Below are 25,470 nucleotides of genomic sequence, written 5' to 3' on the forward strand. Positions count from 1 at the left end.
TTAGCACAGCCTGACAAAGTTTTAACTTACCAGATGTTCCACGTGATCAAATAGATACTATGCAGCTGTTTCCCATTCTTTTTACTGCACTCAGATAAATATACAGTAAATGCTCTGAAATATGTTTATTGTATTTTGGCCAGTGTTTCGTCTGTTACTGTAGAGAGCTTCCTTTAATGCACGGGCACTGAGAACGCAGGGAAAAAACAAGGTGCTCTAGAAGTTTGGTGCAGATGGCTCACTTTCCATTGCTGTGAGAAGAAATTAGCAGCCACTTGGTAGAAACTACACTGGTGATACTAATAAGGAAGGGATGAAAAACATGTTTTAAAAGTTGTGAGATTAGCGGTCATATTTACGCGTGGCAGAAGCGACTTCTGCAGGCCGTGCCTGGTCTCTGTGCAAGCTCTGACTGCTGCATGCAGGAGTTGTCCCCTGGAGCTGACAGTTTCATGGCTCCAGTGGTATTTAGCTGCCAGGGGAGGTAAAGGTTGTAGAGGGAGCAGCAGTCCTGCAAGTAGCTAGCACTAATCCCATCAAGGGCTTTAACACTGGAATAAAGACGCTGGATTGGATTTTGTATTCGGTGCAAAATAGAAAACAGGGCACCTCCAGAGCTCCTGATGGGGCTGCCTGCGTTCTTTATCCTGTCTGCTCACCCGGGAGCTGGCTCTGCAGCCAAAGTTGGCCATCGGATTTGTTTTTAAAGACGCACAGCTTTTGGGGGTCAACCTAAGCAACTGCTCTGAACTGTTGCAGGTCCTACAGGCCCAGGTTACGTTAACTACCACACCTGTCAATTTGATTGAATAACAGAGCAGCTAAATAATAAAAAAGGAAGTTTCATTTCCCTTCACCTGCTTTTTTGATCTCGTTTCTTGTTCCTCCCCCTCCAACTCCCCATGCTCTCCTTAGCCCTTTGACCTTACTGCTGCCTTCTTTCTCTCCTTTCACCATCAGCCTCCTGCCTTTTCAGATCTGCTCTTAAACCTGGAAAATTTTTCTTGTCTACCAGGGGCCTTCCTTGTTCTCCTTTAAATCTTTCTTTAAAACCTTCATCTTCCAGTGGAGGAATTACTTTCATCTTTCATTAATAATCTCTTCAACATTTCTTGTCTTCTCTGCCCTGTTCCTTTCAGATTTATAGCCTAGTCTTGCAAATTTTTACACAGAAGTAACTGTTCAGTTAAATTGGGAACATTCAGGTAGAAGCTTGGAGGATGGGATCGTTTGTCTGGAAGCTTTTTGAAATGGGAATATTTCTCACTCTGTAAGACACGGTGTTCATTTATGGTTTTATGTACATTTTTATAATAAACATTTGTAGCCTCCGAGGAGCAGTGGAACGTACGTGCAGATAACTTCTGCTTTATATTCCCTAATTCAAGGTGTGGAATATATTCTCACAGAGTTTGAAAGGCAGCGAGCAAACTTACTGTTGACAGTATGACTTTATACCCTGAATAATATAAGAACCATGAAAGAAGACAAGTACAAGCTGTGCCTTTTATTTTAGAGATCTTCATTGTTTAGTGTTTCAGTATCGATTTGTGTTTCAGGAATCCCAAACATCTGGACTGCCTGAGTACATAAAGATTGTAGAAGTTGGGCCAAGGGATGGATTACAAAATGAAAAGGTAATTTTTCTCTTTTTTTGTGTGTGTTTTGACATGGATATCAGTGTCATTTTCATTGTGTAAAATGCATACATCCTGCTAATCACCATTTTTTCTATTTTGTACAGTAAGTATATTTGTATATATTAATAACTGTCTTGCATGTTAGAATAAGATTATATTATTACTGTTTAGCCAGATGTTAAATCATATCACTTCTTGCTATACTTGGTTAACTAGCCTTTCTGTTACTCAGCCACCATTTTTTCTCTGGAATTTGTTTTGTCAACTAATTGCATTATGTCATGGCATAATTAGTAAGCACCACAAAACACTAGCTAGCTATTTTTGTAATATGTGTTTGTGCTACATATGATACTGTAGTAGGAATAGTACGATAGATTTTGTCATATTTCCAGGTGAAATAACATGGAAAGGAAAAAAAATCACTCTTTTGATATTATTTGCCTGAAGGGGGATAGGGAAGCATGGAAGAAGATTGAAAGAGACTGTGTAAAATACAGTACATGTGTCAAAACAATCATCTCTTTCTGCAAACGGGAGGTTAAGCTTATACATGTTGATACTGATATTAAAGGTGTTAGTAGAGTTAATGGTATTACCAGAATAGGAGAATTACTCTGTCTCAGCCTTGGAGCTTTTTTTTATCCCATTTTTCTGTGGTTGGACTATTCTGTATTAGTTTCCTTTGTCACTTCTTTGCTAGGCTGATCTTTGGTTACTAACATTGAGGACAGATCTATAAACAGTTACATAGTAGTGTTTCCCTATTCTTTTGTAGTGGACAAAGAAATGGAGTAGGATACTTCCTAATGCTTTCCCTGTATTGTAGCTTCCTACTCTCAATAAACAGTATAGTTATGGTATAATATACCAGTATAGTTCATGATTTTAAAACACATGTATTGATTATGTACTTATGACTTACAAAATTTCTTACTGCATGAAATACTTTACTATAGTATGTCTTCATGTTCACAGGTGATAGTCCCAACTGATATCAAAATTGAGTTAATCAACCGGCTTTCCAAAACAGGCCTTTCTGCAATAGAAGTGACCAGTTTCGTTTCATCCAAATGGGTGCCTCAGGTATGTAAAATCGTCACCATTTCTACTTTCAATTTACAGTGGAGTTTTCCAGTAGTGTAGTCTGTATAAATATAGAAGACAATGGAACAGGAGTAAATTATTATTATTATTATTTTTGTAAAATCAGATGCTGTAGTCAGGTGCTGTTTACACTATTTTCAAGTTTTGTCGTTTTATTTAGGTCCACTGAAGTTGGGCTAATTATTAAAAAGTAGTCCCAATGCATATGCATACTATATATACTAGGACTATACATACCTTTATCTGTCTGTCCCACTAATTGTATTCCAATGAAAAACATCAAGCTGGAAGAGTTTTTATTATATTCACTTGTGTCCATTGAAGGGCTTGTTGGAACACAAAGGTTTGTAACTTCTAATTATAAGGTGCTCTGCCAGCTGATGTTATCCATAGCCATGAATTGCTTGCCTTGTGGGGGGGGGTTACCTGTGGTGAGTGCAGACACAGTCAGTGTCAACAATTGAAGAAAATGACTGGAGCGCTGCAGTGGATGGCTACAAACTCTTCAGAAGGAGTAGGCTAGGAAGGAGAGGTGGTGGGGTAACCCTATGTGTTAGGGAGTGTTTGGATTGTCTTGAGACTGATAGTGGTGATAACAGGGTTGAATGTTTTTTTTTAGAGGAGGTTGTAGTGAGGTGGGCATCGATCTTTTCTCCCAAGCAACAAGCAATAGGACAAGAGGGAACGGCCTTAAGTTGTGCCAGGGGAGGTTTAGTCTGGATAATGGGAAAAATCTCTTCACTGAAAGGATTGTGAAACACTGGAACCAGATTGCCCAGGGAAGCGGTTGGGTCACCATTCCTGGAGGTATTTAAAAGACGTGTAGATGTGGTGCTTAGTGACATGGTTTAGTGGTAGACTTGGCAGTCTGTGGTTAATGATTGTACTTGATGATCTTGGAGGTATTTTGCAACCTAGGTGATTCTGTGATAACAAGTTACATGGCCAGGCATGGTCTTGGCTGCTCTGCAGCTGCGCTGTTTCTCAGTCAGGGAGGAAGCATTAGAGTCTCAGCTTAGAAGTTGCTGCTGAGTGAAAAGGCAGTGTAGGCCACATCAAGACTTCTTAACAGAGCTGTTTTTGGGAGCCTCTGCAAAGCCTTATTCCAGCTTTTTCTTGCTTCTAGCTTTCTTCTCCTGCCTTTCTGCTTTCTTTCCAAATCTGAAATCTTAGACATTGTCATCACTCTCCAAACATAAAAAAAATTTCAGGTGATTTCCAATTTCTTCCATGCAGCACTAGGGCAGGAAGTTGTGTGTGTTGTTTGCAAGAAACAGCAATAAGTGGGGAATGGGATAAGGATGGGTCAGGCCTCACCTGGAGCATTGTGTCCAGTTCTGGGCTCTCCGGTACAAAAAAGACAGGGAACTCCTGGAAAGAGTCCAGCAGAGGGCCACAAAGATGATATGGGGCCTGGAGCATCTTCCCTATGAGGAAAGGCTGCGAGACCTGGGTCTGTTCAGCCTGGAGAAAAGAAGACTGAGAGGGGATCTTATCAAAGTGTATAAATACCTGAGGTGTGGGAGACAGAGGGATTTGGCCAACCTCTTCTCAGTGGTTTGTGGGGACAGGACAAGGGGCAATGGTCACAAGATAGAGCCCAGGAAGTTCTGCACCAGCATGCGAAAGAACTTCTTCATGGTGAGGGTGATGGAGCACTGGAACAGGCTGCCCAGGGAGGTTGTGGAGTCTCCCTCTCTGGAGATATTCAGGGCACGTCTGGACTCCTACCTGGGCAGCCTGCTCTAAGGAACCTGCTTTGGCAGGGGGGTTGGACCTGATTATCTTTCGAGGTCCATTCCAACCCCTTCAGTTCTGTGATTCTGTGATTCTGTGATAATTGGGTCACAGGATGCTGAGTGGGGCTAAGAGGTATGGGAACAATGGATTGACACCATGACTAAAGAGCAACTGGGTTATAGGATTCTGAGCTACTTTAAAGTGAGTTGCTTCATCACTTATGTAGTGATAAAGATTTGAGAATATGAAGTCAAGTTACAGAGTGAGAAATTCAAGTATCCATATGAAGAGCAGTGCAGCTGATCTCTGGAGAACATTCATGGTAGAGGGGACTTCTTGTGGAAGCAACTCCAATTCAGAGATGTACAATCAAGTGAAGAAAATCCAAGTACGCAGAGCTTGTACAAATGGAGGAAACTTCTCAGAAATGCTCCCTAGCACCAAATCAAGGCAGCAGACTCCACTGAGTCTGAAACTAAAATCCCACTGTATGCACAGGAACAGTTGAGTATTTGTATGTTTAGTAAGGACTGTGCAAGTTGTTTATGAAGTAAAACTCAAAAGTAATTAGTATGAGAAAATATTTTTTTTAAAACAATTTTGTTTGCACATCTTCTGTCAAAATGTATAAAAAACTTTGTCCAGTTTAAGCTGAGAATGCATCCTGGAACTGAACTGTGTTCCAGGCTTTCCTCTGGGAAAAACATGGTATGATCATACTTTTTCTTATCATGAGGTAGCAGAGCGAACTGGCTGTATAGTACATACTGATTAATTTTAATGTTCCTAGGATCACTAGAGAAGGGCCCAAAGGAAGGATAATAGGAAAGAGGAAGAGGACACTGACAAAGCAGAATTTTTTTGGTGACAACATAGGAACAATATGCATTCAGACTGTGTTGATTAAAAGTGTATATGCTAGGTTTTTCCAAGTGTCATCAAACTTCGGTGGTTACAACAGAGAATAATAAAGACTTTTTGAATATAAGAAGAAAAAGAAGAAAAAGTAAAACAAAGGTGTATTTCTTCCTTTCATGTTTAATTATTTCCTTTTCCTATGGGCCATTAAGAATACCAAATTTAGAACAAGTTTGTCAGTTTTAGGAAAAATGAACAATCCGTTCTTATCTTAAATTCATGTCTGAATATTTTATTTTAGTGGCTTTATTTGTATTTAAATTGTTTTTTTATTTAAAAGATAAGATTGTGTTGCTCTGATAGGAAGTGCAGTCCTGACTTTGTCTTTTCTTTGCTCCTTTCTTTTTTATTTTCATAGGTCATGGGAATAGAATTCATGGTTATGTTTAGACCACTCATTCATTTATTTCTTTTTTTAGTATTTTAAAGCTCTTTTATGGTTTCCCATCCACTGTTTTTTTTGGAGGTGAAAAGCTAAAAGAAAAAGTTCCACAGTAGCAAGGTGCCATATAAAACAGGATCCCACACCTATAACCTAAATGGCCAAAAATTATAAATAACTTAGCTTAGAAAGCTTATTTTTAAAGAAATTTGGAAAAGAAATATTTTATTACAATTTAAAATCTTCTAACATGCAATATATGTTAAAATGGGATTTTACCTACAAGAAAAATAGTAATGGGACAAATGTAGTACATAAAATATTACTTGGACCTGGCAGCTTCATACTATTTGAAACTCTGTCATTTTGGATTTCTAGTATATTTTAAGTCAGGCTATAACTTTAAAGTATGGAATTAGTTCCAACATTTGCTATTTAATTAATCATTTAGTTTTAAACATTCTCCCTTGCCCTGAGAAATTTTACTAAATTAAGGAATGAAACATTGTTCTTAAACCAATAAGGCAACACAGAATGTCTTTTGTGTGTTTATCAGATATGTTAGATGATCATGCTGGTTTAGTTTACATTAGAAGCAATTACTAAAAGTTGCATTATACCATCACTTGATTCCTAATGGAAAATAAGTTGTACCTGGCTATAAGACACTTTCATACCATGTATCCCCTTTATAGATTCATGGTGGGCTTGCATTGGAGGGGACATGCATGCATTTTTCTGGCATTTTTAATTCATCCATATTCATAAGAGAAAACCAATGACATGAAGATTCTAGGTTGACGGTAGTACTGGCACTTAATAATCTGCTATAATTTAATAGAATGTGCTTAGAATTGTCATACTGCAAAACTATCAATATCTTATCCATTCCAAATTACATGTTACTAAAGCTTTGTAGTTCATTTATTTTTTCATACAGTATTCCTAAACTGACTTTTTATGAGTGTGAAAAGAGTAAGAAATCCAATTCAATATCAGAATAAGTATTGTTTGCTTGGAAGATTTGCATATATGAGAGATGATTTAAACAGTATTTAAAACACACTATTGAGATTACTTTTGTAAAACTCAAAATCTGTAAGACATGAAATACAAAGGATATGTGTTATTTTATCTTTATTGTTTTCATAGACAACATTAAAAATAAACTTGATTTTCTTCCACTTCTTTCAAGAAATAAATTGTCTAAATAATCTACAGTTTATTACATGAATAAGTCACTGATTCATCTTCTTGATTACTACAGGGAGCTATATTGAATCTTGAGTGAGAAAAGCTTGAGTATATCTTACAAAGGTAGAATTTCTCTAGTGAGGGGAGGCTAAGGAAGACAAGTGCTTCAATAAAGTATTGTTCTTTGACCTTCATGTAATAAACAGTATGTTCTTCTTTTAAAAGAAAATCCCAAGTATATTAAAATGTTGCACTATGCAGAGTTCTGTATTTTGCTTTATTGTTTTATGAATAGACTTATGATTAGTCTTTTCAAATATTCTGGTTACAGTGTTGCATAGGTTCAATTACAGGTAAGACTGAAGTCACATTAGTAAGAGTTCTGAGAATTCAGTATGTGGACAGTTTCAAAATTTAGTTATTCTGTTAGTTCCACCTATGGAATCCATTAAGGTAGTTTTAAAGTTACAATAACAATTGATGATTAATATGAAAAAAAGTTTTTCAGTGTATGATGCAATTTATGTTGTTACAGATACACACAAAAAGAACATTTTGATAATTTTAGCTCCAATTCTGTATTCACGTAGAATTTGAATGCTTGCAGCTCAAGTATTCAAAAGTTAAGAAATGCAAGAAAGGGCACTTGTACAACCTCAATTTAATCCCTTTGCTGTTATCCTTTCTGTATGAACTGTATACCTAATCTAGACAATAGCACTGTCTAAGTGATTTTTTGCTTAGATACATAAAATCAAAAAATAATTGTCAATCAATACCATGTTTTTCTGTTTTAGATGGCAGATCATAAAGAAGTAATGAGAGGCATTGAGCGACATCCTGGAGTCCGATATCCTGTTCTCACGCCTAACCTTCAAGGTTTTCATTCTGCTGTAAGTGCATTTGTAAAAGATGTCCACAATTACCTCCTTCCTGTTTTCCTGTTTTCCTTCGCTTCCAGCTCAGTACCATAAACTAGCTATTTATCATGTATCCTATCCTGTTAGAGCTAAACTAAGCTTTTTTTTTTTTCTTTTAATGAAAAACTCAGTCTTCATTGTGAAAAATGACTGAATTCACAGAGTAGTGTTAAGTTCTATATATTCAAGCTTTAATGAAAGTATCATTCAATCAGTCTTTGGAAGTTCCTATAAATGATGATTGCATGTAAAGAGAAGGAGAATTCCTTTTACTTCTTTGACTTGTTGGCCCTGGAAAAGGTTCTAAAAAGTGTGTTTTCTTATTGGAAAGTAGTGAGTGAATTAAATGAAAATGGTTTATAGGATTGTATTAGATTTCTTAAATTTCGCATTTCATTTCAGTAGGGTTCAAAAATTGTTAATTGTTTCAGTTCATACTAGAAAATATTAAGAATGATAGGACTTGAAGTGTTTGGAGTTACAAAAATGGAACATTTCAGTCTTCATAAAACAATACATTTTTTCTTTGTTTTCTGAAAATTTTTTTAGGCTTCTGTGACTTGCCTTGATATAGGACAAGCCATATTTGAAAGATGTATTTCTTGATGGACATTTGTGTATAGTCTGTCATTCAGGTTCTATACTGCGCATGCAATCTCTGTTAAAACATGCAATCTCTTATACATAGGCGAGTCAACCATTGGTAGTCAGATTTATAGTGCCACAACTGTGTCTGCAGCGGTAGCTTGTATGAATTAAATTATATCTCTACATGCTCTACTTAGAGATATAGTGAAGAGAAAACAATAAAGAAATAGTTGCAGGTGATTCCTGAGTTCTTTCTTGCTGCTATGTTATTTTTTCCCTCTATTTGAAAGGGTTTTTGTTCCTGTAACAGTTGCTGAAGTTTGGAAGTTACCCCTCAGGAGCAGAAGGCAAAGGGAAAAAAGTGAGAAAAAATGAGCTAGAAAAAATGATTTTATTATTTTATTTTATTTTATTTTATTTTATTTTATTTGTAGAAAAAGAGTAGTATTCTCACTGGAAAGTGAGAATTAATTAATTAGCTATTCTCTTAAGTTTAAATGTTTTCTCCAATCACTTGACTTTCATCATTCTGATTTACCTCGTGTTACTTGATTTACTGAGTACAAGCTCAGGCTAATTGCCCCTTCGGTGAAGCAAAAACATTGACACATTCTCTAGGCTGGTATTTGCTTAGAGACTTTTTCTCAGCGGACTCCAGATATACATTCTATGTATTGTCCCTATCAACTATGACACCAAGACCAGTGGAGCTCTGGATCCCACAGCTGACTGTATCAAGGAAATTCCTGTTGATTACTGTTGCTGGTGTACAAACATGCAGGATACAGAGCCTGTTGTAAGTGTGAGAATGACTTCCTGGCATTCACTAGGAACAGAATTTTTTAGAGGATGGATATTTCAGGGATGTTATATGATCTTTTCTTTTTGTGAAAAATGAAATATAAGTATCAATCATTGTTATTTTTGGAGTGTGTTCACATAATTTCCTACATTTCAATACCTACATTTATCACTTCAGAAATGTACATGTATCCAATTGCTAAGAAGAGGAAGGAAATTTGCCACAGCGTAATGAACTCAAAGTTTAATTCAATTGGTTTGTATGCAGTAGATTAAAAATAATGTAATTAAACTATTATTTGAGATACAGATGAGACTTATAACGTACTTTAAAGTTCTAGAATGTCTTACAGAATTAAACAATCTAAACTTCTAATGCAGCGTTATGCTTCTGTTTTGTTGAAATGTGTTTTTCAGATTGCAGCAGGAGCTACAGAAATCTCAGTATTTGGTGCAGCATCTGAATCTTTTAGCAAAATGAATATTAATTGTTCTATTGAAGAAAGCATAGAAAAATTTGAAGAAGTTGTTAAATCAGCAAGGAATATGAATATTCCAGTGCGTGGGTAAATATAAAGATTCTTAAGTAATACAGAGATATTGGAGTCGCTGTTAAAGGGATTATTTTTGTACCAGTAGAAAAGGATACTACCAAATTTTTACATCTTAATTTAATGAAATAATAGTCTTTATTGTGAAAATACTTTTTTAAAAAATACATATATTTATTAATTTTGTTCTATATCTTGCAAATCCTAATGACAACTAGTTTTTCTGGAAATTGAAAAAAATAACTGTATCTACATATCCATTTACTCTGCAAATTTTTATATTATCACAGGTGACAGAATAAAATTTGTTTTGTGTTGCTTAAAACTTATAACATTGTTTCCAGAACCTTAAAAAGTATCCTGCATGCAGAATAATAGTATTGATAATGTATCACTTATACACTGTAGGATCAAGGTATAAAAATGATGGAACAAATTTTTTCCTAAAGAAAAAAATTTCATGATGGTTATTCTGAAATCTCCAGGAGCTGAAGTGTATGGAGTATCTAGTGCATGCAACTCTGAAATCTTCCAGTATTTATCTTTATCTAGAGTATTTTATTTTAAAGTTAAAATACTCCTTAGGGGTACTGGCCCTTGGACAGTCTTTCATTTGCTTTTTCTGTTGTATTACACAGATCTGCATATCTAAGATTATTGGTGAATGTCCTCGTGGATACAGTAACGTTCATATAGTTTCAAGATGAAACTCAACAGTGAGGTCCATTGAGGATTATTAGTCATACAAACTACATACAAACTCAGGCTAAGGAAGTACCTGGAGCTGAAAAGTGGTAGAGGTAGATACCTCACAGGCTTAGTGCTTGGAAACCTGTCGGGAATAAATACTGGTATTTCTCTTTCCTTCAGAAATAGTGAAGAGGTAATGCTACTGCTCTCTTCTTGCACAATACTGTGGTAGTTTGAGTATTTGCCTTGAGAAGGGCAGATCTGACTTCTAGTTCTTCCTCAGCCTCAGAGGATCAGAGAATAACAGAATGGATGAGGTTGAAAGGGACCTCTGGAGGTCATCCTGTCCAACACAAGGATTTTAACGCACATCCATCCGACAAAGGGTTTTGACACACAGCTTGTAAGTGCTCAATCCTTTTTGCCTAGCCTGGTTATGTGTTTCAGGTGGACAATCACTTAGATAGACAGGTGATAACTTTCAGTGTATTAAGAAACATGAATTTGTACCAGAGTTTAAATACTCTGCCTAGCTTCTAATCTCTCAGGTAGAGTCAGGTTTTGCCTTCCTGAGCAACATCTCTTATAAGAAGTCTGTTGTTTAACAGGTCTCTACACCTATTTGCTGTGTTTGTCTGAAAGTAAACTCTGAGCTGAGAATATAACTAGCAACTTAAGTTCTCCAGGAGGATTAAGATCAGGGATTAATCAGCCAGAATTGTAGGTCCCAGATAAGCATAGGTAAGAGGACAGACAGTCAATTCAGAAAGGCAACATGTGTATAGCAACAAACCTTTAGCACTGGTGAACATTTGTTCACAAAATTTCTGTCTTCCAGTTTCCTCAGATGTCTAAGCATGTCAAGCAGTATTTTCTTTCATGTTCCTGTATTTCACTACCAAAATTCAAACAAATGGCACAATAGAGCCAACCTTGATGGTTATCAAGGGAATCCTCAAAGCTTGTGCATTGTATGTATTTTTGGATAGCTATGGGTGTCAATAAATGGACTTTGCAACTGGTCCAGAAGATGTAAACTACAGCTGATGAAGAAGCTCCCTGTGGTGGACTCTAAGTTGATGTTGGAACTTAAAATGGTAACTAATCTTCTCTGCACTAGTTTGCACACGCTTAAGAAAGTGGAACCCTGCTGCTTCTTTTCCGCAAATGTGTGTCTAAGGCATTTGTAATATGCCAGCAGAAGCTATTCTGGCTCTGATACACTGACACGTGATGGAAATGGCTGTTCCCACAACAGGATTCTACAACATTCCCATACATTTATCGTTAACTACCTGATCAGTCATATGTGGTAACACAGCAGAAAAGAATGAGAAAGTACCAGGTTGGGAAGACACTTAGAAAGGGGATGAATTAAGAGGCAGAAAATGGTTAAACAGAGAAGCAGGACAGAATAAGACAAGAGTAGTATTAAAATAATTAATAATAAAAAGAAAGAAAACAAACTTAGAAGATATAGTGAGAGGGATATCAATAGTCATGTAAGGAAGCAAACAGTGAAGAGCAGCAATCCAAAGATGAACAAAAATAAGATAATTTAACCCAGAGAAAATATAATCAGATTATGTTTTAGAAGTGCTTTGTGCATCCAGTGCAAAGATCTGTAATTTCACTTCAGTGTGCAAACCTAAGCAAACTTCACATAGTATATGCAGGACAATTTTATTGAGTCTGTCATGCCAGGTGCAACATGTTACACAACGCTTCAGCAGTGGACTGCTAAATATCAGATATGCTATAAAATGAACAGATTTGAAGCTGTGAATGAAAATGATGTAAGTGTATTCCAGCTATAGCTATCTTCCTCAGCCTTACAAGTCTAAGAAGAGTGAATCATTGAGAAGCAGGAGGCCACTGACAGAATGATTGCCTTTGTAGGACTGTAACTGAGTAAAGAATCCAATTAGAAGGGATAAGTACATTGAAGTGTGTTTATATTACAGCTATCTTCAGCACAGAATATTAGCTTGGGAACTAATTTATCTAGTGAAAATTAGAGATTGAAACATTGAGATATAAGATACTAAACTAAAGTTATATTTCAACAAATCAATAATTTTAGGAGAAGACTGACTAGTATTTGTCCAAGGGGATCTAACTTAATTCAATAGTGAAGTTGCTAATCTGCTAGAACTCTGACAAGAATCTAAATTGCAGGAAATGGAGCTTTCTTTCATAGCCAGAAAACCTGAAGTAATAATTCAAAGTATCTAAAGCATCATCTGAATATGGTTTTCAGTATATGAAAATATTGAAAAGAAAGTTTTGAGCATGCTAATAAGTTAGAAAATAAACCAGAACCTGTTAACACAATCCATTTGGATTTTTAGTGCTCATTTAAAAAATCCCTTCCAGGAAGATTTTGAAGAGGCAAAATAGTAATTAATGAGAAATGAAATGTTGTTAGGGATCACAGTCCAGACAAATAATGTTTTCAAGGGAATAGTTACCAGCTATTGTGATACACTGAGTCTTGTATCTGCACGTTCATACTCATTCAGACACACTCCTCGTGGGTTACAGAAATCCGTAGGAAGCACTGAAACTGAATGATTGCTTAGAAATAAAAAGGATTGATTAGTGTCCATCTACCTCAGTATTTTCTGTTAAGCTTCAATAGACTGTCTTTTGTAGACTAGAATTCTGAAAACCAGAAAAAAAGTCCAGGCACATGAACATGCAGAGTACAGGACTCTAATGGCAGATCTCTTGAACAAAGTTCTAGAAGGTGGACTTGAAACTTCTAATTAGTTAAAAAATAAAGAAATACCCATAAAGAGGAAGCATCAGTTCTGAATGCCAAATCCAGGAAGTAAATAAATCTGTTTACAGTATTTCTGCTGCGTATGATAGGAAGATTATGGAAGCAGACCATCAATTCCAGCTCAGTTCTAGAAGTCTTGTGCTAATACCCAACAAAAGCCTGCACTGCTACAGGGAATTCCTTAGGAGTTGAGTGAAGGTGGTTCATTAGTTCCCAAATATTGCAGTACATTTAGAAGACTTGTGGAGATTTACATTGCATTCGATGATATAAAACAGAGGGCTTCTCCTTCTTACTGAAAAAAAACCAAAACGTGTAGAAGATAATGAGGAAGGGGAACTTAAAAAAAAACAGTTTAGGTAGAAATATTCACTGCAATCAAAGTGACTTTTTCCTGGAGATAAAACAATGAAAAGAGTTAGCTATTGAAGCCTGTGATTTATGATCTTGATTTATGATCCCATATAGCTGCTACTATAAAAATTACTTTTACTGACAGATGAAATAAATGGCACTTTCCCTGAAACTTTTTTGTATCCTTTGCGAGATTCTCTGAATGTTGAGACAATTGGGACTTCGTAACAAGTTCTTTATGCTGTTCTGCCCAGATCTGTATTGTAAATGTCACATACACAAGTCAAGCAGGGGCAGAAACTGACTTTCAGTATTTGAAATTTGGTAGTTCCTGTTAAATGATGTCAAACCTGGCATTTTAGAAACTTAAGGATGGGATATTACTTAATTTATCAGTCAACATTCAGTATTTAGAACTGGTACTTATTGTTTCACTGATTGTTTCTTACTTTCAAGGAGAAGATTAGTTTCCGGTTTCATTTTGTTGAGTGGCATTTATTTATAATTATTACATATTGATTACAGCTATTGTTGTAACATGAGGCAAAGCTGGGCATGACAACATGACAAGTCTGAGATTGTTGTCCTAAATTTGTTTTTAGTTACCAGAGAGAAACAGGCAGCCTTTAGGCTATAATTTATCACGTGTGCTTTCTTAAGTACCTGCCTTAGGATAAGATGGATCACTCTCTGGATGATCCTTTTGGCTGCAAAGGAGCTTGGATCCTATGCTATATTAGTCACGCTATAGATTGGCCTGTTTAAGGCATGGGCTGTAGGTGATTATCTTTGATATCAGAAGTTAGAGCAGCTAAACCCCATTCTACCTGTGCATATACTAAGGATTAGCATCTTGTAATCTATGTAAATTGCAATAGATACAATGAATGTATTATTAGGCTTTATGGTGCAAGGTAGCACTAAATGAAGCTGTGGAGTATTAGGGAAAAGATTTGCACTCCGTGCATTGAGAATTAACTTTTTTTTTTTTTTTTTAAAATCACTGCTTTAGAGAATAGCTACTTATAAAGAACTGTGGCCAAACTCTGCAGCCTTTACTCAAGAAAGCTCCCAGGACTACACATTTTGGCTTCTAATGTAAATTTTGTAGGCTAAATATTTTGCTTGAATTACTTAGGTAATAAAAATATTAATATGCATAAATTTATATTAATTTCAATGCAGAGATTGTTTCCTTTCTAAAGCACTATTGTTGTTTAAAGTGTTATTTATTTGCAGGAAATGGATAATTTAGTGCCTTGCCCTAACACCTTATTTGTGCAGTTCAAAAATACTTCCAAAAATAATTTTAAGGGGTTCAAATTTTATTTCCTATTTTTACTGGCATTTTAGAATTTATGTAGTGAGTGTAAATCATTGGCAATCCCTGAATCTTATGAAAAATGCACTCAAACAGTTGAAACTAAACTTTAAGCTTTTGCATGTCTTACTGTTGCTACAGCTGCACTAACATTGACTCGATCATCATCCAGAAAATTTATGTTGTCAGCTGTCACATTTAAAATCTGTAGCACAGCACACAGTTTTCTAAATGTTTACTAAATTAGTTCAAATGTTTATGAAGAATTGAAATCTTGCATATGGTCTTAGAAGTTAGACTATTTATTAGCATCATAAAGGGGTTTTAATTTTTATTTTTTTGTACGTGCATAAAAACTTTACAATAACATCTGGGACACATTCTGTGAAGACACTGCCAAATCAGTGTTATAAACTGTGGTCAGCTAATGACTACTATGCATATTTTGCATGTGACATGGCACAAAATACTGCTGGTTTTAGGATTGCATCTTTTAATACATAATTCAGGTACAGTTAAAAGTATCATCTTTTTCAGTGATTAAAAATGGATTTTTTACCAATCCAGGATTGGTAAAAAAATTGTGGCAAATTATAATTGCAAGTAATCACACTTGGATTGTGTTTTACTGTAGATGCAATTTTAATGTAAATGTATATGTAGAGAAGAAGTGAAGTAAAATCTGGCTAAAACAGATTCTCCAAAGTTAATACATTCCAAAACTGAAAAAGGCATAGAAATATATTACAGTTACTACAATAGAAGAGCAGTAAGGAAATAGGGAGTTTCCTGTCCCCGTTTTCCACAAGTAGCACTTCAGTACCTACTGTATGTCCTGTGAAAGTGAAATAATTTGTCACCCTTTGAAACGTTCAGTTCTGTATAGGACTGTCTTAATCCTAATAAAATGAACAGGGAACATGAAGCTGAAAGGTTGTAATTTTTTTATATATACCAAAAAAGCACCTCTCCAGCAATTGAAAGCGGTATTTATGTCCAAGTCCTGAAAAAATTTCATGTGAAGAGCCCTTTTGAGGCCATTTGGACTATTTGCATGTGCAAATGTGAATGTGTATGCAAGTGTTTAGAGGTTCAATGTTAGAAAAACAGATGGAAATGTTTGCTGTAAAATAACTTTTAACTCTAGAAACATTTCCTTACAAAGCTGCTGCTTCATAAATTAAAACACATGTAATCACACATTAATTCTAAACTGGTGTATATAATTCCTTTGTTTATAGTCCTGTAACTTTTAAGAATGAGCAGTATGCTGAAGTTCACAATACGTAAAAGAATATTGGAATGTATTGATATTTGTCTAACATCTGTGTCTGTATAGAATTCAATACCAGCTGATATACCTGAAATAGAGCGATATTTTTTGCTATGACAGATAGATACCATACAAACAATTGTATTGCAATACTATCAAAATAGTACAACAGATACCTTTTATGTTACATTATAATAAAGGTTACAGGTTAAAACTACTATACTTGTTGATTATAGGAAATAACTATCATTTTACATCTATGCTAATACATAAGGTAAGACACAAAATAGTAGAAGTTATAGAAGAAAGATTCAATTTTAGTTATCTTCATTCTGCTTTTTATATTTGCATTTATTTTGAAAAAAATACATGTGAAAGAACGCATCAGTTTTCTTTTAATATACTTTATAATAAGTAATTTTGGAAATAACAAAGTTTATTTTGTTTATAAAGATACATTCTAATTATCTGGAACTTCTGATTATCAAGACAATTTGATCTTAGTTCAGTACAATAATGCCATTTTTCCTTTTTTACAGTTCATCTTAGATACCTTAATTCAAGTCATTTGTCTGGATACTCAGAAGTACCATGAGATAAACTCTAACAATGTAGTTTTGCACAAATCAATGCAGTTTAAAGCTGTGTATATTTTACAAATACAGGCAGAAACTTCAACCTCATATTTTCTGGCATTCTAGAATACTTAGGGCTGGACTACATGTGGTTTTTTTTGCAGTGCTTTAAACCACCCTTGTTAGACTACATTATGTTCTGCAGCGTAGTCACAATTATATTAATAACAGGGTGATTTGTATCATTATCGCTGCTTTAGAAAGTTAGTAAAACCAGCTTAACACTTTCATGTCACTATAAGTGAGCCTATACTTGAGACTGTGGGAACAACAAAATGTAGACGAGCATTTAATAGACTTCCTTGGAAGCAGCACATTTTAATGTGTGAATGGTAAACAAGTACAGGGTTGCACGATATTAAGCCAGCTGGTCACAGTCCCCTGGAGAAGTTTGAGAATCCAGAGATTGCTAGAATGGTGGGATTTTGTGCATTTTGCTGTAGTGGGCACAGGTTAAGAAAAGGATGTAGGAGCCATTATAATAGCTCTATCATACTGGATGATTGCACTATATAAGAGGAGAGATTTTGCTTAGGAACAGCTTTTTACCAATTTTTACTCATTTTTTCTGTGCCTGTAAGGTAGAAAATACTACTGTTGGACCAGAAGAGCTTTTTCTTTAATATATATATTTATCTTAAGAAAAGGATACCTGCGGGAATTAAAAATTGTCCCTCTTTCTTGCAAGTGTTAGTGGAAAATCAAACTTGAAATATTAATATGAAATTATGAGGTAACAATATGTTTGCTAGTATGTTAATAATTCCTACACGGATATAGGTATCAAACCTGAAGTGGTTAAGTGACCCCTTCATTATAGTAACAGTTTTGTTCTGTTTTTAGAGAAGTCACTGTCAGAATTTAGTGGTGTTTTCTAGGCATCCTAAAATTACTAATGAATATTATAGGCTTTCACTTTGAAGAGCACTTAAATTGAGAGCTATTTTTTGATATTTTTATTTTTTTCAATCAAGTGCAGAAAGAATTCCTGGCCTTATTTACATATTTTGGGCTTGGCTTGGAGATTGTGTTTCTGGAAGAATCTCCTTTTCCTCCTCTCTTCTTTGTATTCCCCTCTCCTTACGGTAAAGGTTGCCTGTTTCTAACAAATGGCTTCCGTTGCAAAGAGACAGATCAACCTTCATATTATGATTTCACCAAATGATAGGCATATACATTTTAGCACGAACATCCAATAAAAATAAATACATCTGCAGTGAACATGGTAAATTATATGCGAACTTACACTATAATAATAAACAGGAAACAGCAGCATCTGAGTCTGCAACTGGCTTCTCAGGAGGCTCCGTGCTTCCAGCTGTGGTAGCAGCTGTGGATCTGGCTCTGGAACTCTTGCTGAAACAAGCTGACAAAGGGCTGATTACAACATGGAGTTCAGTTTCTGCTTGGATTCATTTTCCTTTTAACACTTTGGTTATGAAAAGTTTGCTCATTTACCCTGTTTGTGGTTTCATATCCTGCACTTCACAGTCATTGGGCTGGTGTGGTGATTATCACCATTCCTAGTGACCTTGATCTTGGGGACCTGATGTTGTCTTACGTTCCATTTGTGGAGCGCTGCAATTTGGTTTTGGCTTATTGGAAGAAATTGAAAACTCTCTTCCTCTTCCTTATCCCTCCCCATCCCCAGAGGCTGTTCAGCATTTTTATCCAGAATATTACACACTAAAGTTGTTGGGTTTTATTTTTTTAATTGTTGTTATATTCATAGAAAATTTAGGAGAAGATCATAGAGTCATAGAATCATTAAGACCAAATGATACTCACCTGCAGAGAAATCTGGAAAACAGGCAAGAGAGTAGGTAACCACTGCCAGATGAAGGAAGCAGAGATCTTTTTATCACTTTTTTTACTGAAGAGAGTAATTCTGATTTCACACAACCTGAGTGAGAGAAACAGCATCAACCTATGTGTTCCTAAAGCAGCTTTATAGATACCTCCACATATTGCAAGCCCTTCTTTCTACTCTGGTTGCTTGGGCTATTTCTTGATAGCATGCTAAAGACATAGTTAAGCTACTAAAATGCCTGGCCTTGATTCAGCAAAGATTTAAGTGCATACTTAGAATTAAACACTTCCATTGCAAAGTCTGGTTTGTGAACTCCCAGATATTTGCTTCTGCTCTCATACTGAGGAGTGTCTCTGGTGAATATTCTGAGACCAAGACAGTCTTTTTCATTACAAATTTCTTTTTTCTTTCAGTCCTCCCATCTTTTTAGAAAACAGCTGTATTCTCCAACTTAATTGAATCCCCAAATTAAATCCCAGTTGCCTCTGTAACTCATTGCTCAAATTCTTCCCTTTTTTTCCCCTCTGCTTTTCTTCACACAAGTTCTTGCCTTTTCTCCTAAGGAAAAATAGATACAGTATGCCCTTCCTTCTGTCACTATTCTTCCTCACCTCCCATAATGCTTTCTCCTTCTCCACTGTCAGAACAGCAGGAGTTTCTTGTCTACTTCCCATCTGTACCCCTTCTACTTGCCCCTGTGACCCCATGTTGTGTTCTTCCTCTTATTTCTCTCCTCCCTTACTCTCTTTCTTAACCTCTTGCTGTCCTCTGGCTCTTTTCCATTGCAATATAAGCAAGCATTTGCCTCTTAAAAATTGCACCTTTGACCCCACTTGGTTCTTCATATCATATCTCATCGCCTATCTCTGCTTCATTCCTAAGCTCATTGAAGGCGCTGTTTATAATTACCGTCTGGAGACCCTCTTCTGTGATTCCCTCCTATAACTCCTACACTTTGGCTTCTGTTCCTTGCTTGCAACTGGAACAGCTCTCACCAAACTCCCTGATGACAAGATCTCAGAAACAGTAGTCTATCCTCATTCTTCTTGACTTGTCAGTAGTGTTTGCTGCAGTTGACCAGGCTCTTCTTTAAACTTGTGTCCTTTGTTACTTTCTGTGGCTGTCTTGTTCATTTTCTTCTTTCCAAACGGTTCTTCACCATGTTCTTCAAAGTTGTTTCCTATTTTGGAGGGGTGTGGGTGGAGGTCTTGGGGCTCTGCTTTGGCTGGATTCTCTTTAATGCCTTATGGGTTATTTCATGCACCACAAAGAAAATGTAGCTGCCAAATGTATCTGTAGATAGCAGATAACTTTCCATCAAAACCTTCTCTTGCTTGAGCTTATTAATTTGGAACCACACAAATGCAATTACAAAGCATCCCACCCAGAGCTGCCTTAAGTCTGGATGTCTTGGCAAATGCTTAGAGCAGATAAATGATTGTATTCCCTCTTTCACCTTGGCATGCATATTTTCTCTTTTCATATCATAGGTTCTCTGTACTGCTGCTAGCTGTACCGGCTCTTACTGGCATCTGTTCCAGCTTGTATTACTTTTTCTACGAATGACTCAAATTGTATCTGCTATTTCCAATAAGAACATAACAAGAACTTGTCAAATGGAATTCATATTTTATGTTCTCTACTAAAAGTGCTTATCCTGTTATATTTTTGGAGTGCATTTCACTGTTTTACAGCCTCATCTTAGGCATTTCACTTCCTTTGACACTGCTATCAATTGAGTCCCATTTCTGTTGATCCTGTCCTTCCTTCAACGAATCCCAGTGCTTTTTTTGTAATGACAGTACCAAGAAATTTACTGTTATCATCACGCTTTTTATGACAGTTCATTAAATGAAAATATTAGACAAAATTCTGCCCAACTCATCCTTGGCAAGTTCTGCTAAAAACAATTCTTTCATTCTCCACGGGACTTTGTTCCCTCTGGTAGGAAGTCCTTTACCTGTCTAATTCTTTTAGTAATCCCTGTTTTCTCCAGTGTAGTATCAGATGCCCAGTTAGATTATATCTATCATATTTTTCTTGTTTAAAACGTCAGGTGAGGCACAGTGGTAGAAGCATGCAGAGAGTTCATAATCTCAAACAGATTTGTATGTTGTAGAAGGCAGATTCCTCAGATCACCACATACTTTCATACCTCAGTAGGCCCAGCTGAATTATGTGAGCTCAGGCGAGTTTCTGCTAGCTGGTGTGAACTACAGGGAGTATTTCCTTGCTCTATAGATACCTTTTGGCCTGTTTTGTTTTTACTTCTGTTTGCCCTACCCCATTCCAGATGTCACACATGCCACACTATCATTACCAAATGCAGTTCTTCTTGATTTAATATATATAGCTGTTAGGAACATGTAAGATAAAAGTAATTAAAGGGCACGTGCATACATACTGTATGTTTTGCATTTACTTTGTATTTAGTACTGGTCTTGCTCACTTCATAATGAGTACTGTGGCTGATGTTACAAAATAATTTCATTACAAATCTGTGTTCACTAACTCAGGCACCATGGTATTACGTAAAAACCAATCCTTTGGCTCTGAAATTTTTCATGCTTGGTAGCGTTTGAAAAACTCTGTGCATGCATAAAAAAAAATAAGGAAATTATCTTGAATTGTTTCAGAGTTGTGTCACTGAAAAGCAGGGCAGTTCCTAGCTGTTAAAAGTAGCTACTGTTTTATGTAGATAAGAAAATTTAGAATTTTAAACCTTAAATGGTGACATCTAAATTGGGGGATATTTAATGAAGCGTATGGCCAAGTTTGAAAAACCTGGCTTTCATAATAACATAGAGATAATTGAAGTCATGCCTAGTAGGCATCTGGGCTAAAATTATGAGAAGGATGTAATGGACCCAACCACTTTTGTGGAAAGAAAACTAATTTCCATTTCTTTGTCAGGGCTAATCAGGTTCCTTTTAGGTTCAGGGTCTGCTTCATTCTTACTGCTGGTTCCAGTGTGCCAACAGCATACCTTCATATAAGGGATGGAATATGTTCTACGCATTAAAAAGCTGACATTTTTTCACAGTTTGTTTTTGCCTGTTACTCATCCTGATTTCACATTCTATCAATCAGTTTCTCCATCAGCTGCAGAGAAACAATATGTTCTTTACCCTGTGGACCTTGACTACATACAAACTGGCATCCGTTCAATCCAGTTTGCATTATACAGTGTATAATTTTACATTATATCCTTCAGTGCTGAGGGAAGGGGAATGACAAGGGATCGATGAAGGCTCTTGTTCTCCTATTAAGCAGTTGAGCAACCTCCCACTGGGAATGGGGCTCTGCCTGCCTTTGAAGCTGTTGTAAATCCCTCTACAACCACACTTATTTTGATTTTGAATGGCTGTTTCTGGTTAGTTTAATCCTATTCCTAATCAATTTAAGATAAACAATTAGAAGCTTAATTGGAATTTCATGGCTTTTAATTGTCATTAAAAAAAGGAAATTTAAACCAAATTGTACATTAACACAGCATTAAGACTGAACAATGAAGGCGCAGTTGTGGCTCCCAGTTTTTGTGCTTTGTGGAGTAGATAGCTGCTGAGAGACACAGGTTCTCACAGATTCTTTGTGTCCCAAAGCACACCTTGCAACGGAGCTGTAATTGTCCTGAGGCACTGGCACAGAAATGCCAGCAGAAATACAGAGGGCCAAAGCTACCCTGTTCACCACAGTTCTAGCTACTGATGAGATGATGAAGTGGTTGTAAGTTTCTCGTGTCCTTCTGCTGCTCTCTGTGATCCAGGTAGCTGGTGCAAGGAGGAAAATGATACCGTACTTCCTCTGAATTCCTTGTGTGGGCCAGGCAAGGCAAAACTTGAGCTGGCTCTTATAACTTAAAAGGAAATACCGAGAAAAATCAAAGTTTCCTGCAGCAGAGTTAACTTGGCTGCATTGCCAGCCCTTTACAACTTGTGACATACATTGAGCATAAATAAAGCTATAAAACTTTGTTCTGTGATTTAAAAAGAATTTTGGGAAACCTGTTATTTTCATCTGATGTAATTTTAACTTTTCATTGGGATCTTTATTCTGCATTGACTGGCTTAACTATTCAAAATTATATTTAAACAATTTTTTTGGAATGTAACATGGATGGATGCAGATATGCATATATAAAACAGAAGTATCTTTGTGTGTTGTTCTTTTTGCTGTAGGTATGTGTCTTGTGCATTGGGATGCCCATATGAAGGAAACATCATACCAGCTAAAGTGGCAGAAGTAAGAGTGAACTTCTGGCTTGTCTTTTAATGAAACAAATATACATTTTAAAATGTCTATAAGTAATGTTATCTACTTAATCCTGAAAAGTTCTTTAATGAATAATATTTAAGGGAAGCAAACACAAAACACAGCTAATGCTAAGGCTGGATGCACAGCATCACTGTTTTTCTCAACCATCTGCAGTCAAATCTAAGGAAAATAGTGTCTTTTGATTGTTATCAGTCATGAGAAAAATATTATGTGGTATTTCCTTCAACCAGAATGCAAGGGAAATACTTAAGGAAATAGATTCAAGCACATATGTCAGTGGACCATGTTGTATGAAATGATTTCCAGCACAACAACCTCTTGCAAAGGATAACTGCTATTAAATCCACTTTACACTGGCATGAGCATACCGTGCCAGTAGAGCCACTGCTAAAACATTGTGCTTCTGGAATGTGACATACAAGGGTAGTGTGACTAACACATGAACCAAAGCTCGTCCCCAAAGTGATTTCCTACAACTTGACTCATTATATTTCTGTGATAGAATAAGCTACACCTTCCCTCTGCACACCCTTTTTTCCATTTAGGATAAAGGAGATTGAAAAAGATATCTTAGTCTATTTTTTTCACAGCAGAGATGACAGATTAAAAAGACTGTAGAGTGAATCACCAGTGTTATATTTTCCAAGAAGACAAAGATTGCGCTGAGGGTGTGATGGACGTTAGAGATGAAAGTGGGGAGAGAATTCAAGCAGCACAAGGCAGAACAGACCAACTTTACTCCTGAATAAAGACTTGTCTTCTTTGTTAATCACCTATTTTTGGTGATCTAGCAGAATCTCCACTTTTTTTTTTTTCTTGTAGCACTAGCAGCTCGTCAACATTTGCCTGATATATTGGTGTTCTCTGTGTGTGGCTTTCAGGTTTTGTTCTCCGTTCTCCTGCATCTTCTTTAAGCACACGTTCCAGATGGAACTTGTGATAATGCTTCTCCCACAGCGACCACATATACTTACACTCTTTGAAAAAATAGCTAAATTGGAAGGTACTCAGTATTTCTAAATTAATTGGTTTTAATATGAAGTGAAAGTTAGAAGTGACACAGCTTTAGTTAGAGCAGTGATGACAGATTCAGCTGTGCTATTGGTAAATTGCTTACTGCAATATCATGTTCCCCAACAGGCTTCTTTCCATGTGTTGCTCGTTTTTTAAAACTGACTACTCTCCTTGTGCAGGAAAAGGTTCCTTTTCAGTTTGACAGTGGGAGTGCTCTAATGTTCCAAACCTGCATACATTTTACTCACACAGCTATTTTATTTTATGTCTTCATCCAAGTACATGTCTTTTACCTGTACACCATTGTGTATGTGTTTAAGAATGAAAGCTACCTCAGTAAATTATTCATTCAGGCACTGATTCAGCAAGCACTGATGTTTGTATAAAAGTATCTGATTAGCTGTTAATGGGTTCTACATGAACATCTGCACTCATCCTCTGCAGAATCAGAATTATCAAAATTACTGGCCATGTTGCTCAACCCTTTCAGGGAGCTGCCTCTTGGGTCATCATCTTTCTTGGGACAGGAGCATGTGACTGTGCATTGTAATCAGCAGCTATGATTGAAAGGTTTAAAGGTTTAGACTGTTTTTTCCACAGTCAATGACAGTGAACAGTGAACAATTTTTTTTTTTTTTTTTTTTAAAGCAAAAACTTTAACTGAAGCAAAAGCAGTTGGGAGAGATGGATCATTAACCTGTATGCATTTCAGACTTACTAGGTACATAACTATTTTATACAGTTATCTTGTGAGTCCAGACTTCAGATGCCTTCTGACTTGTAGGATCCATCTGGTACATGCATATGGTTCTTTATTTAAAAAAATGTTTCTCATCAATTAAAATAAAACTGCATAACCCTTTTTATCACTTATCTTTGTCTTGAAGTAGAGTCACTGTTTAACTGTTTGTCCTCCTCTGATTTTTTATTTTCTACCTTAGGAAAATGAGGCTTGAAAGTTGTTGAAAGCACAGTATAGCATCCTCAAAGCCAGTTGTGTTGTCCATTATCTTCCAGGCATATACTTGGTTTTGTCTTTCTGCCTGCTTCTTTATTTTCTTAGCATCATTTTAACCTAGATCAGTGAGTTCATATAAGTATTAACCATACAGTATTTTCCCCTTGCTTATCAAGTTATAGAAAATGTACCCATTCATGTTTTAATATTGTATTATTGCAAATTTTCTCTTAAATCACAAGGTCTGCAGCATGTTTTATGTAGTTATTCACTTAAAACCATCTGTAACTACATTATGACCTTTTCTATTCGATTTAAGAGGATAGTTTTAGATACGCTTTGCAGCAGTAGGATTGTTCACATGCTTAAGGGGCTGCAGTGTTGGGTGATCAGCTTGGAGCAGCACAAAACTGATGCAAAGTAAAACTGCCCAATAATGCAGAACATGGACCTATTCAATCAACAACGCTGCAACCTCATAATCGCATTCTGATTACACTGACAAAATAGTGTG

At 36.2% G+C, this 25,470-nt stretch overlaps 1 protein-coding gene across 12 annotated transcripts in view; it reads left to right on the forward strand.

Moving 5' to 3' along the window:
• Positions 1-25,470, forward strand: part of HMGCLL1 (3-hydroxy-3-methylglutaryl-CoA lyase like 1) — an 85,850-nt gene that overhangs the window by 22,963 nt on the left and 37,417 nt on the right. For 10 of the 12 annotated variants that reach the window (XR_010830553.1, XR_010830554.1, XR_010830555.1 and 7 more), the window contains exons 2-6: positions 1,560-1,637; positions 2,619-2,726; positions 7,779-7,874; positions 9,708-9,856; positions 22,888-22,951. Coding sequence is in view for 9 of the 12 variants with exons in the window: in XM_066994781.1 (XP_066850882.1) it covers positions 1,560-1,637; positions 2,619-2,726; positions 7,779-7,874; positions 9,708-9,856; positions 22,888-22,951 (495 nt within the window). In the remaining 3 variants the exon portion in view is untranslated. The remainder of the gene's footprint in view (positions 1-1,559; positions 1,638-2,618; positions 2,727-7,778; positions 7,875-9,707; positions 9,857-22,887; positions 22,952-25,470) is intronic. The other 2 variants (XM_066994779.1, XM_066994782.1) reach the window with 2 other exon arrangements.

This window comes from Anser cygnoides, chromosome 3 (assembly GCF_040182565.1).
Source record: "Anser cygnoides isolate HZ-2024a breed goose chromosome 3, Taihu_goose_T2T_genome, whole genome shotgun sequence".
In the NCBI taxonomy this organism is placed as follows: Eukaryota; Metazoa; Chordata; class Aves; order Anseriformes; family Anatidae; genus Anser; species Anser cygnoides.